This window comes from Trichechus manatus, unplaced genomic scaffold (assembly GCF_000243295.1).
Source record: "Trichechus manatus latirostris isolate Lorelei unplaced genomic scaffold, TriManLat1.0 scaffold00121, whole genome shotgun sequence".
Classification (NCBI taxonomy): domain Eukaryota; kingdom Metazoa; phylum Chordata; class Mammalia; order Sirenia; family Trichechidae; genus Trichechus; species Trichechus manatus.
The window spans coordinates 1,769,576-1,785,500 of NW_004444057.1; the positions used below are offsets into that span (position 1 = coordinate 1,769,576).

Sequence of the window (15,925 nt, forward strand, 5' to 3'; positions counted from 1 at the left end):
TGACTGCTGTTTCCATGGGTGTTGACTGTGGATCCTTGACAACTTCAGTATTTTCTCTGTTTATCATGATGTTGCTTATTGGTCCAGTTGTGAGGATTTTTGTCTTCTTTATGTTGAGGTGTAATCCATATCGAAGGCTGTAGAGTCTTTGATCTTTATCAGTGAGTGCTTCAAGTCCTCTTCTCTTTCAGCAAGCAAGGTTGTGTAATCTGCATATCACAGGTTGTTAATGAGTCTTCCTCCAATCCTGATGCTGTGTTCTTCTTCATACAGTCCACCTTCTTGGATTATTTGCTCAAAAGAGATTGACTAAGTATAGTGAAAGGATAAAACCCTGACTGGATACAACCCTGACTTTAAACCACAAAGTATCCCCTTGTTCTGTTCCAACGACTGCCTCTTGTTCTATGTACAGGTTCCTTATGCGCACAATTAAGTGTTCTGGAATTCCCATTCTTTGCCATGTTATCCATAATACGTTACGATCCACACAGTCAAATGCCTCTGCCCAGTCAATAAAACACAGGTAAACGTCTTTCTGGTATTCTCTGCTTTTAGCCAAGATCCATCTAACATCAGCAATGATATCCCTCGTTCCACGTCCTCTTCTGAATCTGGCTTGAATTTCTGGCAGATCGCTGTAGATGTACTGCTGCAACTGCTTTTGAATGATCTTCAGCAAACTTTTACTTGTGTGTGATACTAATGATATTGTTTGATAATTTCCTCATTCTGTTGGATCACCTTTGGAATGCGTACAAATATAGATCTCTTCCAGTCAGTTGGCCAGGTAACTGTCTTCCAAATTTCTTGGTATAGACAAGTGAACACCTCCAGCGCTGCATCCGTTTGTTGAAAACATCTCAACTGATATTCCTTCTATTCCTGGGGCCTTGTTTTTCACCAATGCCTTCAGTGCGGCTTGGACTTCTTCCTTCAATACCATCAGTTCTTGATCATCTGCTACCTCCTGAAATGGAAGAACATCGACCAATTCTTTTTGGTACAGTGACTTGGTGTATTCCTTCCATCTCCTTTTGATGCTTCCTGCATCGTTTAATATTTTCCCCATATATTTAGCCTGTATTTTCTCATCTTGATTCCTTCAGTTATTTGCTCTTTTCCTTTTGTATTGAATATTGAAAACTGCTCCAAATTCTTTGTGAAGGGAAGCAAAGTATAAACCTGTACATAAAATCAAGTAAATTCAAGTGTAGTATTTTTCCACCTCTGTCCCAGCTGCCAAGAATGAATGGTAGCCTATGACATAAAGAAAAAGTTCCTTTCTTTCTGTATTCATTGTTTCTAAAGGCACAGCCAGATGTGATACATTAAATATTTTTTCTTTAAAATGGTTAAAATAAATAATTCCCAATGGGGTAAATGCTAAGTCTCTGTTATCTGGAAAACTCACTTATGTAAAAAAGTATATGCCCTAATTTGGACAGATACATTATCACTATACTAAATAGTATATAAAAAACAAATACTGAAAAGACAACCAGAGTGGCTTAGTAACTGTCAGTGTTGGAATTAAAAACAAAAACAAAAACAATAGCTTTGTTGAGGCATAACTGACATGTAAGAATGGCTAATATTAAAAGTATCTAATTCCAAAAGTTTTGACATATGTATATACCCGTGAGGCCATCACCTCAGTCAAGATAATGAACATACATATCAATCCCTAAAAATTTCCTTGTGCTATTTTGTAATCCATCCATCCTGTCCCTTTCTTCACCTCCCACCCCAATACTAATCAACCACTGATCTGCTGTCACTATAGATTCATTTTCATTTTCTAGATTTTTCTATAAATGGAATCCTACAGTGGAGCCCTGGTGGCACAGCGGTTAAGAAGCTGGCTGCTAACCAAAAGTTCCACAGTTCAAATTCACCGGCTGCTCTTTGGAAACCCTATGGGGCAGTTCTACTCTGTCCTATAGGGTCACTATGAGTTGGAATTGACTTGATGGCAATGAGTCTCACAGTGTGTACTCTTCCTCTGGCTTCTTTCACTCGGCGTAACTGTTTTGAGATTCACGTATGTCGCTGCACACATCAATAACTCATCCGTTTTTACTACTGAGTAGTATTCCATTGTCTGAATATGCCAGTCTATTTATTCATCTGTTGATGGACATTTGGGTTGTCTCCAGTTCAGACTATTACAAATAAAGTTCCTATGAACATTCATGTACAAGTTTTTATATGGCCATATGCCTTATTTCTTTTGGATAAACACCTAGAGGAGAATGGCTAAATCAAATGGTAGGAATACGTTTCATATTTTAAGAAACTGCCAAACTGTTTTCTGAAGTACCATCTTACATTCCCACCAGCAATGTATGACAGTTGCAGTTCCTCTATAACCTTGCCAGCACTTGATGTGGTCAGTCTATTTAATTTTACCCATTCCAATAGTTGTATAGTGTGATATCTCAATGTGGTTTTAATAGCATTTTCCTAAGGCTAATGATTTTGAGCATCTTTTCATGCACTTATTAGACATTCATATACCTTCTTTGGTGAAACATTTGTTCAAATCTTTTTAAAAATAAATTGGGTTGTTTTCTTATTGACTTTTGCTAATTCTTTGTATGTTTTTGCATACAAGTCCTTTATCAGATATATGATCTGCAAATATCTTATCCCAGGCTGTGGCTTGTTTTTTCATCCGCTTATCAGTGTCTTTTGAAAAGTAAATTTTTTATTTTGATGAAGTTCTACTTATCAACTTGTTCTTTTATGCATCCTGCTTTTGGTGTCATATCTAAGAAATCTTTGCCTAACCCAAAGTCACAAAGGTTTTCTCCTAGAAGTCTTCTAATTTTAGATTTTACATTTAGATCTATGATCCATTTTGAATTTATTTTTGTACATGGTATGAAGTATGGATCAAAGTCTATTTTTTTGCATATGGATATCCAATTTTTCCACAACCATTTGTTGAAAAGACAGTCCTTTCTCCATTGATTTTCCTTTGCATCTTTGTCAAAAACCACCTGCCGATCTATACATGTGGTCTTGATTACTGTAGCTTTCTAAGTCTTGAAATCAGTGTTAGTCTTCCAACCTTGTTCTTTGGAAAACTGCTTTGGCTATCCTACTAGGTCCTTTGCCATTTATGAATTTTAGAATCAGTTTTTCAATTTCTACAAAAAAAGCATGCTGAGATTTTGAGATATGGATAAAGATCACATTGAATCTGAAGATCAGTTTAGGGAGACCTGACACCTTAACAATACTGACTCTTCCAATATATGAACATGGTATGTCTATCTAGTTTTTCTTTAAATTCTCTCAGCAATGTTTTATCATTTTAAGTACATAGGTCTTTCACACTTCAGTCAGATTTATTCCTATTTCATATTTTTTATGCTGTTTTGTGTTCCTAAAATATAGATTTTTGTATATTTGCATACTGAACTTGTATCCTGCCAACTCTGCTAAATTCTTTTATTAGTTCTGGTAGCTTTTTTGTAGATTCCACTGAATTTTCTACACAGATTAGCATGTCATCTCTGAACAAAGACAGTTCTACCTCTACCTTTACAATCTACATTTATTTTTCTGCCTTAGTGCACTGACTAGAACCTCCAGCACAATACTGAATAGAAGTTGTGAAAGCAGACATCCTTTTGTTCTGTTGTTTTTTGTTTTTTTGGGGGGTGGTGGTGGTGGCACTCAGTCATTCATCAGTATGACATTAGCTGTAGGTTTTGCATAGATGCCCTTTATGAGGTTGAGGAAGTAGCTTTCTGTTCTTAGTTTGCTGGGAGTTTTTATCAGGAATCGATGTGGGATTTTGTTCAATGTTTCTTCTTGCCTGACCACTAATATCATTTGTACCCAAAGATGGCTATTGCTGCATTCTACAGAATGTAGTGGAGCCCGTGGATTTTAAGGCCACCTTAGATTCCACCTGTTTGTCAACACCACCTCTCTGTTGCTAGCCAACTTTTCTTGGAGCAAGAGCAGCTAATTCAATGTACTTTATGACACAAACTGCTCTTCTGGTTCAAACACACTTGATTGTACTTTTAGCATCAAATTGGGTATCCAAATACTCTTACTGAATCTGAGAAAAAGTCTCTTTTGACATACAATAATTAACATGAATATCAGAGCTTTTAATAGTAATGTAATTGGAAACTATTTTGTATACTCTGCATCATAGGAAGCTATCACAGAAGAGGTAGACTATGAGTGTAAACGATGAGAAAGAAATGCAGATACGTTGTTTTCGTCATTCTTTGCTGTTGACTACATGAAGGGATTAGAGATCTACTGTCACCTTTGCAATTTATTAGTATTAGAGGAAACATGTAAATCTCTTTCTTCATAATTACATAGAATTTTAGTAAATAAAGCACTTTTACATAGTTGCTAAAATACATATATTGGTTGAATGGATGAATTCCTCAATTCATTTGATCTCCGTGGAATGGGCAGATTATCCACTCACTGGGTACAAAGGCACACCATTGGGAATTACGTTAAATATCCATATACACAAGTTAGCATTAAAATGCCTACTCCACATGTACAGCAAATTTCCAACTCTGACTTCATTTCAGAATATATAGGTTGACAATTGCTTCTCCATGGTATCGTGATTATACTGCTGTGTTGTGTTCACAGAAATGCTCAGACAGGTCTGGATAATGACACTGAGGTTCAAGCAATAAGAGGCAAGGAATAATAGCAAAACGAGGATAAATCATCTGATATTACAGACCTCAGAAAAATACAGACCAAAGGAAAACTGGGCTGTGGATTTCCCCCCACATAGGGTCTTTAAAGAGTCTTCTTAAGGCAAATATTAGATGTCATTTGTTCCTGGTAAATAGGCACACATTCATGTTCTAAGGAGATAAGGGAGAAAAGTGTGAATTGGTAATAGGGGAAGAAGTGGTAGGTTAAACGTGGGCTGGAAAATTCAATTTTTAATGACCAAAAAAAAAAAGTCTCTGGACTAAATTACTTCTGAAAACTATGTACAAAGCCATTTCCTATTTGGGGCTTTTATTTTCTTTGTGCAAATCTGACAAATTTCAGTTAGTTACCTAAACAAACTTCTGCCACAGCCCAAGAAAAGATCATTAATCTCATCTGCCAACAATGAAGCTAAGTCAGGAATTGCTGTTTCCTTCTTCAGGCAACAATCAGGTGACTACACTAGTCTGCTATACTATCTCATCCAATAGAAACAAGATGACTAAAGATATGTGCTGAATATTAATGGCTCAAATACTTGCCTTGACATACTATCTTCAGAACATCACATTTTGCTCACAATCTGAACTGAACTCAAGCAATGAGCAATGCAATAATCATCTTGTTTGAAATTCAAAATTTCTCACAAGAAAATGGATGGAAATTTTAGTAACCAAATCCTCATTTTTACATATTAAAGAAAGAACTCATAGAAATGAAACCAGTGCTTTAATAATGCTTTTAATCCTACTCAATCTATTCCCTAATATAAGAATCTGCTGAAGAACTGAATAGTATATTGCAAATCTACTAGGCATAAACTCTTTATTCAGTTGGCATTCAATAAAATTTAGAAAAATGTCAAAGCAGGATCTTGCAGTAATATTTTGCTTGCTGTAGCCAAGTTTTAATCTAAAATATTGGGGGAAAAATTCAGCACTTCATCCAGTGTATCTGCTTGCTTTTGACTAGCTAACACGTTAATCAAGAAAAGGTTGTGCGGTCCAACTATTGGATAAGTTATTTGGAAAAGAAAAAATATTTGTCTACGAATTTGTGGATAAAATGTTTCCAAGAAGAAATTATAAATGGGTCCTATTTTAGTTCTCTCCTATTATGAATGACAGGTTTAACGTTTTTAGAAACCTTAAGAATATAATGACTACATCTTTAAAAGCCTCTAGGGATTACTGTACATTAACGTACCAGAGTCAGTTAATTATTTATCTATAAATTAATCTTTCTAAACAGATTTTCACCCCCCTTCAATCTGAAAGCTAAACTCCTGAGTCTCCACTTCAGCAACTTCATATCTGAAGAGCCTACATCTGTAAAAACATTTCTAATGAAAACACGAAGACAACCCCCAGAGAAGCAAATAAAATGAGATTTAAGTATATAGCAGCCTTTCTACAGTTACATTCCTAACAAAAGTGGATTCTAACTTGATGCCAAAGAGAGGTTATATAACAAAAGCAGTGAGAGATCTAGTTCTTCTGGTTTCAGTGAAAACTTCAGTTACTAAACGACTCTGTATTTTCCCATTTACACCAAGACAGATGACTTACATCTTTATCTCCTGAGTCATGGAAGCAGAGGGCCCACTGGACAGAAAAGCTTCACGGTTCTGCTACAGAACAGGTGGGAGAATAAGTGCACACTGAAAAGTCTGGGCTCCAAGGGCTATGTTACAATTGCCAAAACACAAAAATCAAAGATGGATTTAAATGTTCAAGTCATAACACATTAAAAATCACTCAATCAGACTTTATTCAATACTCCACGCAAATTACTTTACCAGTTAAGACCACCACCAACCAACAATAAGGCCACACCAACAGAAAGATAGTAAGCTTAACTTAGGGAACCAGTCATCTGTTATAAAAAATTACCTCTACCATTTACGTCCACAGTCTGCTAAATTAAACAGTCATTTGTGTTTATTTGCTTTGTTTTTATTTTGTTGTTTTGCTCTTTTCTAAAGGGTAACAAGATCTTAATTTTAGAAAACATGAAGGTATTACAATCTCAAATTTCAAAGATCCTCCAATTTACCTTTAGTGTTCAGGATCAAAAAGTAGCCATTAATTTTCACTAAAATCATCTGGTCATACTAGACTCTCTCCCCCTGAATTTGTGCAGAGCCTCTGTTGTTGTTGCTAGGTGCTGTCCAGTTGGTTTCGACTCACAGCGACCCCATTTATAACAGAAAAAAATGCTGCCTGGTCCTGTGACATCTTCACAATCGTTGCTATGTTTGAGCCCGTTTTTGCAGCCACTGTGTCAATCCATCTCATTGAGGGACTTCCTCTTTTTTGCTGACCCTCTATTTTACCTAGCATGATGTCCTTCTCCAGGGACTGGCTCCTTCTGATAATAGATTCTCTGCATGTCCTTAAATCAGACATAAACTCCTACCTCTGCTGAAAGCAACAGGAACTCAGGTTCAGATACAAATTACTAACATACCTGGTAGAAACAATACATCCCTCCAAAGCAATATGTGCCAGCTTTAGACATGGGAAGTAGACTTTCTCCATGAAACATAATCATAAAAATCTTAAAGGCACATTTTATTTCACATTAAAATATATGATAAAAGGTCTGCTGTTATATGCACTAATTAAGAAACTCATTCATTCGTTTATTCACTCATTTTTCTACTTGTGGTCACAGTCTGTAACTCCAGTCATTGACAACTCAGTAAAGCAATCAATGTAAATATGTTAACTGTCACTTACAAATGTAATGGCTGTTGCTAAAGGACTACAAAGGTGTTAAATTTCACACTCCCAATTTTAAGACATATAAAAATATCTGCAATGTAAGCACTTGAGAAAAAACAAAAATACAAAGACAAAGTGACTTAAATGGAAAGTGCTAAGCGCTTTGCCCTGCATTTTGTTGTTTGGAAGCAAAAGTAATGGACTGCTCGAGAACTCAAAGATGCATACCATTATGATTTTATTTGTTAAATTACAAAGCCAAAAGATCACGTTACTGAAGACAAAACAAACCACACATTTTTGAAAAATCCTTTTTGCTTCTTTAAATCTAAGGCCCCCTCTAGTGTTTGAAAACAGTCACACACAGCACACAATATAGTCAAACAGTCACAATATTTTACCAGAGACCTTCCAAAACAAAAAGAATACTTTTGTTCTATTCATGTGGCAGAAAATCAATGAGAGAAAATATCATAATTAATATTTCAAATTCCTGCTATGATTCACAGATTCATTATCTTCTCATTCAGTGATTCCTTTTTTTTTTCTGTTATTTACCATGCGGCTGTTTCAGACATTAATACTTTGTTAATAAGGAAAGCATGTAATGTATGTAGGAACTTTAATTTCACAAACAAGAAATACACCTACTGGAAGATAACAGAAAATGACTTAATTTAATGTTACCAAATAGGCAATTCTGCTTTTATGAAGGTTGTTGGTAAATAGTATACACTTCCTAAAGCATATACTTAAATTTATTATCTTTGGGAATCAGAATTTTAAAACTACATATATTTTATAAGACTCACCTAATCTGTGAATCTCTTAATAAACCTTTTCGGTTCCCTGTAGAAGGAGGTGGAAAGTGTTGCTCTGGGGACAAATATTGGCTCTGAAGAATATGATGTAAAGGAGCTGTTAAAGTTACATGGACATGGCACTATGTAAATCCGATGACTTCATCTTAGGTACTTTTGAAAAAGATTGATTAAATAAAATCAGGGGGAGTAAAAAACAGTAGGTTTTTACTCTATATTCTCAGCTAATGTCTTTAGTATCTGTTTCCATATTAGAAAGGGTCTGAATTAGCAGCTAATATTACTATTGCTGGGGAAAAAAATCTAACTCCAACAAAAGAATACAATGCAATCTTGAGGACAAGAATAGCAGAGAAAACCACGTTAACTTATTACTTCATATTCATAAAAGTTAAGAGTATGCTGGAAATTTGAAATTTCAATAGTTCTTGAAACAAGTTTAACCTGTATTAATTTAAGTAAATAACTAATTGTCATCCAATATATCATATGGCTTCTCTACCTTGATTCTACTTTCTATTTGCAAACCTGTCACTTGCAAATGTTACAAGTTAAAAGAAAAAAATAAGACAGATCATCTAAAGTGAGTTAAATAAAACTAGTTACATTTACAACTGGTCTCAACTTTTAACATATCTACATTCAAATGGAACAGGACACAGCATTGTTAAAGTGCAACACGGAATTTTTTGGCTCAACATGAAAAATTATATAACTGGAAATTACTACAGTCATTTTTCCTAAAACAAATTTACTGAAAAGCTGTTTTGAAAGTTAGCCCTCAAATTGTAAATTATGAGAAACAATGAAGAGTCACTTAAAATGAGTGTATAAAAAGCAATTACAATAAAACCAGTGTGGGAGAGGTAGGATAAAGTAAATAAAATCAAATAAATACTATACAATAACATACAAAATTTTGCTTATAAAAATTGAAAAATTTTGGGTAAAAATCCATTTTACCCCCCTTTTGAGGGTCTTACAATACAATTAAAATTTAGACCTGGAGTGTCTGTAAAGATTTTCCAAATGTTATTCATTACTGGCATTGTTTTTTGCTAAAACCTCTCTGATCTGTCGGTCGAGTTCACTTATTATTCGATCCTCGTGATTATACACACCCGTTCTCATCAAAGTATCCCTTTCTTCTATTAGGCGAGTCAAATAAACATCCAAACCTTCTTCCAATCCTTTGCCATGTGGGCTATCCATTTTTCCACTTGCAATCTCTCTGGAATCCTGGTACTGTTTTTGGTCTTGTTGCCTTAACCTAAGAAGGCAAGAACCAATGCCACTCTAGCAGGCAACAAATACTGTTTTGGTTTTCATAACAACATTATTTAAAAACAAAATGACCCAATGGTAAAGTAAGTTTTTTAGTAACATTTTCAGGAAGAAAACAAGCCATTATTTGGCTAGTCAGAATTAGCACATTTATAAAAGGCAGTTTTTTAAAAACAATACTTTTCTCATTTTAAAGTAATACATGAAAATTGTAGAAATTTTGGTGATGTATAAAGAAGAAAATAAAAATCTCCTGCAATTACCACCCAGAGATAACCAATCTGAGTAACATTTTTCTGTGTGGCCTTTCAATTTAAAAAAAAAAGTGTACGTATTTTAAATACATATTTTCTCTAAAAAATTTTAATACTATGTATGCAATGCTGTATACCACTTTTTCACTTACGTATATAGTGAATATTTTCAACATCATTGAGTTTTCTTCCAAATGGCTTTGTAATGTTCCATCATTTGGATGCAACATCATTTAACCATCCTTTACTGCTGATCTCTAGGTGTTGTTAACTTTTGTTGTTATAGTTGTTTTGAATATAAATTTTTCGACGTATAAAATACAAAATTTTTCAACAAATATATAGTGGTGCTAGTTCTAGGTTTTGGGATACTGCAGTGAATTAAGAAGTTCTTACTTTTATGGAGCTTATCTGATTATTTGTAGATATAAATGTAAAACATATAAATGTGAATGCCTAGTTCAAAGGAGATTTGCATTTTAAGACTTTGGATGATATCTTCCAGTTATGTTTGTGATGATCCCATCTAGGAGGCGAAAAAAGGAGAGCAAATGCTAGCCTGAGATTTGGGTATTTCCAATAGAATACTGTTGATCTTATTGCCTTGAAAATGTACAGGCACTAAGAATATTTAATACACTTACTAAGTGACAGTAACACTAAATTTAGATATAGTTATGTTTTATTTAATTTAGAATGTATAATTAATAAGATATAATTTTATACTCCACTATGTAACTGGCTAAAAAACTTTTTAATTAGCAATTTAAAGCCATCCTATTTATAAAGACAAAATTCAGAAATAGTTGTGAATTAAAACATTTTTGTAGCCAGTTACATAGAGGAGTACTAGCGGCTACTTGAATCCTCTCAGGCTTCCTCATATGAACTCTTCTTATCATGTCTAGCCCATCACATAAGTGATTTTTCGTGTAACTTAAACAGAGGACTCTGCTTTTGTCTCTGATATATCTAAAATCTTGCTGGTTTCAGTCTTCTCTGAATCTTGATTTATTAAGACATTAGTGATATAATTCAATTTTGTATGATCTCCAAATCTGATAGGCTAACATGTATTTGTTGCACTAAAACAAAAAAGTGCCGTATATGATGGGAAAATTTTGGAAGGTAAGGATCATGTTATATTATAATTCATTATTTTGTAATATCTTAAAAGTCTACAACATTGAATACAAGACAACAGTAGCACAGATTGAGCCCTCAGTATGACACTATAGACCATGACTGCTCCCAACTGACATTTATTCATTAATACTCTAAATTTTTTTTCCAGGTGCCATCAAGTCAATTCCAACTCATGGCAACCCCATGTGTGTCAGAGTAGAACTGTGCTCCACACGGTTTATGATGGCTGATTTTTTGGAAGTAGATCTCTAGCTCTTTCTTCCAAGGAGCTCTGGGTGGACTCGAACTGCCAACCTTTCGGTTAGCAGTCAAGCACATTAACCGTTTGCGCCACCCAAGAAAACAAACCTGTTGCCGTTGAGTTGATCCCAGCTCACAGCGACCCTACAGGACAGAGTAGAACTGCCCCATAGGGTTTCCAAGGAATGGCTGGTGGATTTGAACTGCTGACCTTTTGGTTAGCAGCCAAGCTGTTAACCATTATACCACCAGGGCGCCACTCAGGGACTCCTAATACTCTAAATGCAGTTGTTTAATTCAGCTCTGATCCCACCTAATATAGTAACTGCATTTTTCCAGCTCACACATGGGGATGTCATGGGATACTTCATAAAATCTATGCTTTGCTGAAACAAAAATGTACTAGTTCCTTGATAAGCCAGGCTGAAAAACCTTCCTCCACCTTCTTCCAAAAAAAAAAGACTATAATTTGTTCTTATGGTGCTTCCTAATCATTACCTTTTTTTTCTAACATGAAACACTGTTGAATCAACACGACACTACAGAGAAGCCCAGTGTAGCATTAAAAAAAAAGAAAAAAAACCCACCGTATCCATTGCCATCAAGTCAATTTCGACTCATAGCAACCCTATAGGACAGAGGAGAACTGCCCCATAAGGTTTCCAAGGAGTGGCTGGTGGATTCAAACTACCAACCTTTTGATTAGCAGCCAAGTTCTTAACCACTATGGCACCAGGACTCCCAGTGTTAGCACAGTAGTTAAAAGCACAATCTCTGAAATTAGATTTGAACTATGGTTTCATGTTTTACTAGCTGTGTAACCCTGAAAAGGGTACTAATCTCTTTAGTCCTCAGTTTCCTCATCTCTATAAGGGGGATACCTTCCTCAAAGAGTTGCTCTGAAGATAAAAAAGAAATAGCCATATAAGGCATTTAACATAACTTCTGACATTTCAGTAAGGGCTCAATAAACAAGTGATATTTTATAATTGATATTAAGAATATAAACCTGAAATTTCTTATGCTTTATTTAACTCAAAATTCAATATAATCAATTACCTTAAAATAGTAGCAGTAATCCTGAAACAGTCACATAAAAATAAATATTCAAGTACTAACGCTATGAATGAAAACAAAAAAGCTAAACAGATTTTACATAGCTACATAAGGCAAAAAAAATTAAGTATGATGGTGACTGGCAAAGATTTCCTATTATACAAGTCTGCTACACTTTATATATGATCTACTTTATCCTCAAGAGACCTGAAGTTGTACTTTCCCTAGACCAATTACAAGGTTGTCCTATTAGAACTTCTGCTATTTAAAAAAAATTATAATCTTTTAGTTATGATACCTGTTCAATTCATTTCTTATATCCAACAATTCTTGTTGCTCAGTTTTTACTGTATCTTTTTCCTCAGCAGCCAGGTAACGTAGTCTCATCTGCTCTAATTCTTCTTGCTGTTTTTTAAGACGAGCCATCTGACTTTCTTGTTCACGCTTGAAAAGAAGGAAGAAAAAAACCAGATCCCCACAATTAGGAACAAATATATTTAATAGGACTGTGATTTGTGATTATAATCCTATTTGGCAATACTTGTGATGCAGCCATGCACTGCCAATACTATGAGTCATATATTGTCTAGAAATGCTCAGGTCCTCTCGGAATATTCTATTACTTCTCCTTTTATTACAAGCCATAATCACCTGTGGCCGAGTGACTGAGGTTAGCTGAATATCATAGGCTAACAGAAGCTGAAGACAAGAAAGAATCCACTGTCAATACAATGAGACTCCACAAGGACTAATGGTGAGAGCAACATCTAAAAAACAGTTAATTACACAAAGATGTACAAAGAAAAATTTAATAGTCTTCCCTGCACGGATCACTAATCCCACTTCCACCTCAGATAAATAATATGCCTTTCTATATTTCTTCCATGCTCATACAAAAATCTGTGCACATATGTATATATTTGTATGTTTTGAGCAAAAATGGAACAAATGATATGTCTTAACTTTGCTTTTTTAACTTTAAAATTCCTCCAGCTCAACAGAGTAAACCTCTCTTTGAAATAAATGTGTAACATGCCACAGAATAGATTCACCATGACTTACTCAACCACTCCCTCAATGATGGACATTTTGGTACCATAAACAGTGTTGTACTAAAACACCCCATCATCTAACACATAGTTACCTCCTGAATCCCTCTACGTATTTCTTTAGGTACAATTACTTTTTTTTCTTTAGGACAGAACCCCAATGTGGGACAGCTGGATCAATAGGTATGTGTCATCTTTTAAAAATAAACCTATTTATTGAATTACGACAAATAGAAAACTGATAAATCACAAGTGTAAATTTTAATATATTTTCACCCAGATCAAGAAACAACATTTTCAGAACCCCAGACATCCCCTGTGTTTCCTCTCAGTCACTAACCACCCACCCTTTCCCAAAGATAACCACTATCCTAATTTCTAATACCACAAATGTTCTATTTTGAACTTTATATAAATGGAATTGAACAGTATATAGTACTTTTTGTCTGGCTTTTTTCACTTAACATTGTTTCTAAGTTTCATTCATGTTGTTCTGTGTAGCATTCCACTCCTGTATTGCATTCCACTGAATGAATATACAATTTATTCATTCTACTATTGAGGGACATTTGGGTAGTTTCCCATTTTGTATTATAAATAATGCTGATGTGAACATTTTTGTACATGTATTTTGACACACATTTTGTGTAGTGAATATTGCCAGTTTTCAAATTGGTCATACCAATATTCCCACCATGCTGTGAGTGTTCCAGTGTTCCATATTCTTGCCAACACTTGGTATTCTTTTTCATTCCAGCCATCCTAGCAGGAGCCCTGGTGGCACAGTGGTTAAGCACTCTGCTGCTAACCAAAAGGTCGGTGGTTTGAACCCACCAGCCACCCCACAGGAGAAAGATGCGGCAGTCTGCTTCATAAAGATTTACAGTCTTGAAAATCCTATGGAGCAGTTCTACTCTGTCCTATAGGGTCGCCATAAGTCAGAACTGACTCAACAGCAACGAGCATCCCCCCCCAAAAAAAAAAACCCATTGCCGTCAAGTCAATTCCAACTCATAGTGACCCTATACCAAAGACAAAGAGAAAAAGACTGACTGCCTACTAAAGAATGAAATTATTTTAACAGTTAAGTCCTCAACAGAAAAAATGAAAGCCAAAAGAAGTTGGAAAATATCTTCAAAGTGCTGAGAGAAAACTATCTACCTGGACTAGTGTATTCAGTGAAATGATCTTTCAAGAACAAGGATAAAACAGATTTTCGGACAGTTTACTACTAGTAACTCTAACAAAGAAGACTGCAAAGGATGTACTCTAGGAAGAAGAAAAATGAGCACAAAAAGAAGGTCTGAGATCCAAGAAGGAATGATGAGCAAAGGAAAATAGTAAATATGCAGGTAAATCTAAGTAAGTATTGTATAAAACAGTGATAATAATGTGTAATTTGTAGAATTTAAAAATGAGAAGACAGAACTAAAATACTTTACAACAACAGATTGGAAGGAGGGTGACTGGAGTTAAATTACTCTTAGGTTCCTGTATTAACTTTAAAGATATTACCTTTGGATTTTGTTAAATTAAATATGGATACTAAAATCCCTAAGGTAACCACAAGAACAGAACAGAAATAAAAATCTGTAAAGGTGACAAATAGGATGACAAGAAGAACAAGAACAACAATACTGATCAATCCAAAAGAAAGCAAGGAGGAAACAAAGCCTAGAAAAAGTAGGTCAGAGAATCAGATGGTAAAAATAAACTAAAACACAGCAGTAATCACAATAAACGTAAAGGGAATGTAAACTCCAGGTAAAAGACTGATAAAATAAAATATCCACTTACATGCTGTCTATGAATGATGTATCTAATACATGAGGAAAAGAACTGAAAGTACATAATAACCAAAACAAAGCAGTAAATATTATGTTGGTATAAAAAAAGCAAACTTTAAGGGAATTTTACTAGAGACAAAGAGGTTAACTACATAATAATAAAAGTTCAACCTACTGAGAAAATATAATATTGCAACGATAACACAGCTTCAAATTATATAAAGAAACAAAAGATATGAAAAAGGAAAATGGACAAAACTACCATCAGAACAGGAGATTTTACCACACTCGTCTCTGAAACTGATAGATCAAACAGACAAAATACTAGAAAAGATATAGATTTGAACACTGCCTTTAACAAGCTTGGTCAAAAGACCATTTATAGAACAATATATCCGAAAACTGGAAAATATATTTTCTTTTCAAGTAGTCCTTAAATATTTGAAAACAAGTCTACCTCCTAGTACACTGCGTAGGGTCTGGGATCTTAAAAGCTTGCAAACGGCCATCCAAGGCACAATTATCTCTATTTGCCTGGAGCAACAAAGGAAGGAGGAGAGTCAGGGATATAAGGAGGAAATAAAATGTGTAGCTAATTGCTTTCATAAACAACTGCTTCCTTTGCCATCAGACCAGAAGAACAAGATGGTGTCTGGCTACCATTTCTGATCAAAGATTCTATAGAAAAAATCCTGATCAAAAGGGGAAAATACAAAACAGAATTTCAAATTCTCATGGACTCTAAGACTTTCCGGAGCCATAGGGGATGGATGAACCCATGAAACTACTGCCTGATAAAACCTTTAAACTTTAAACCAAAACTGTCCCCTGAACTTGCATATG

At 34.8% G+C, this 15,925-nt stretch overlaps 1 protein-coding gene across 5 annotated transcripts in view; it reads right to left on the minus strand.

Annotated features, from left to right (window-relative positions):
- Window positions 1–4,879: 4,879 nt before the first annotated feature.
- Window positions 4,880–15,925, minus strand: part of CEP120 (centrosomal protein 120) — an 89,592-nt gene continuing 78,546 nt past the window's right edge. For 3 of the 5 annotated variants that reach the window (XM_023738670.1, XM_023738671.1, XM_004384279.3), the window contains 2 exons: window positions 12,545–12,690; window positions 7,660–9,536 (listed from right to left, as the gene is read on the minus strand). In XM_023738670.1, the coding sequence (XP_023594438.1) occupies window positions 9,299–9,536; window positions 12,545–12,690 (384 nt within the window). In that variant the 3' untranslated portion in view covers window positions 7,660–9,298. Of the gene's footprint in view, window positions 9,537–12,544; window positions 12,691–15,925 lie in introns of all 5 variants that reach the window. The other 2 variants (XM_023738673.1, XM_023738672.1) reach the window with 1 other exon arrangement.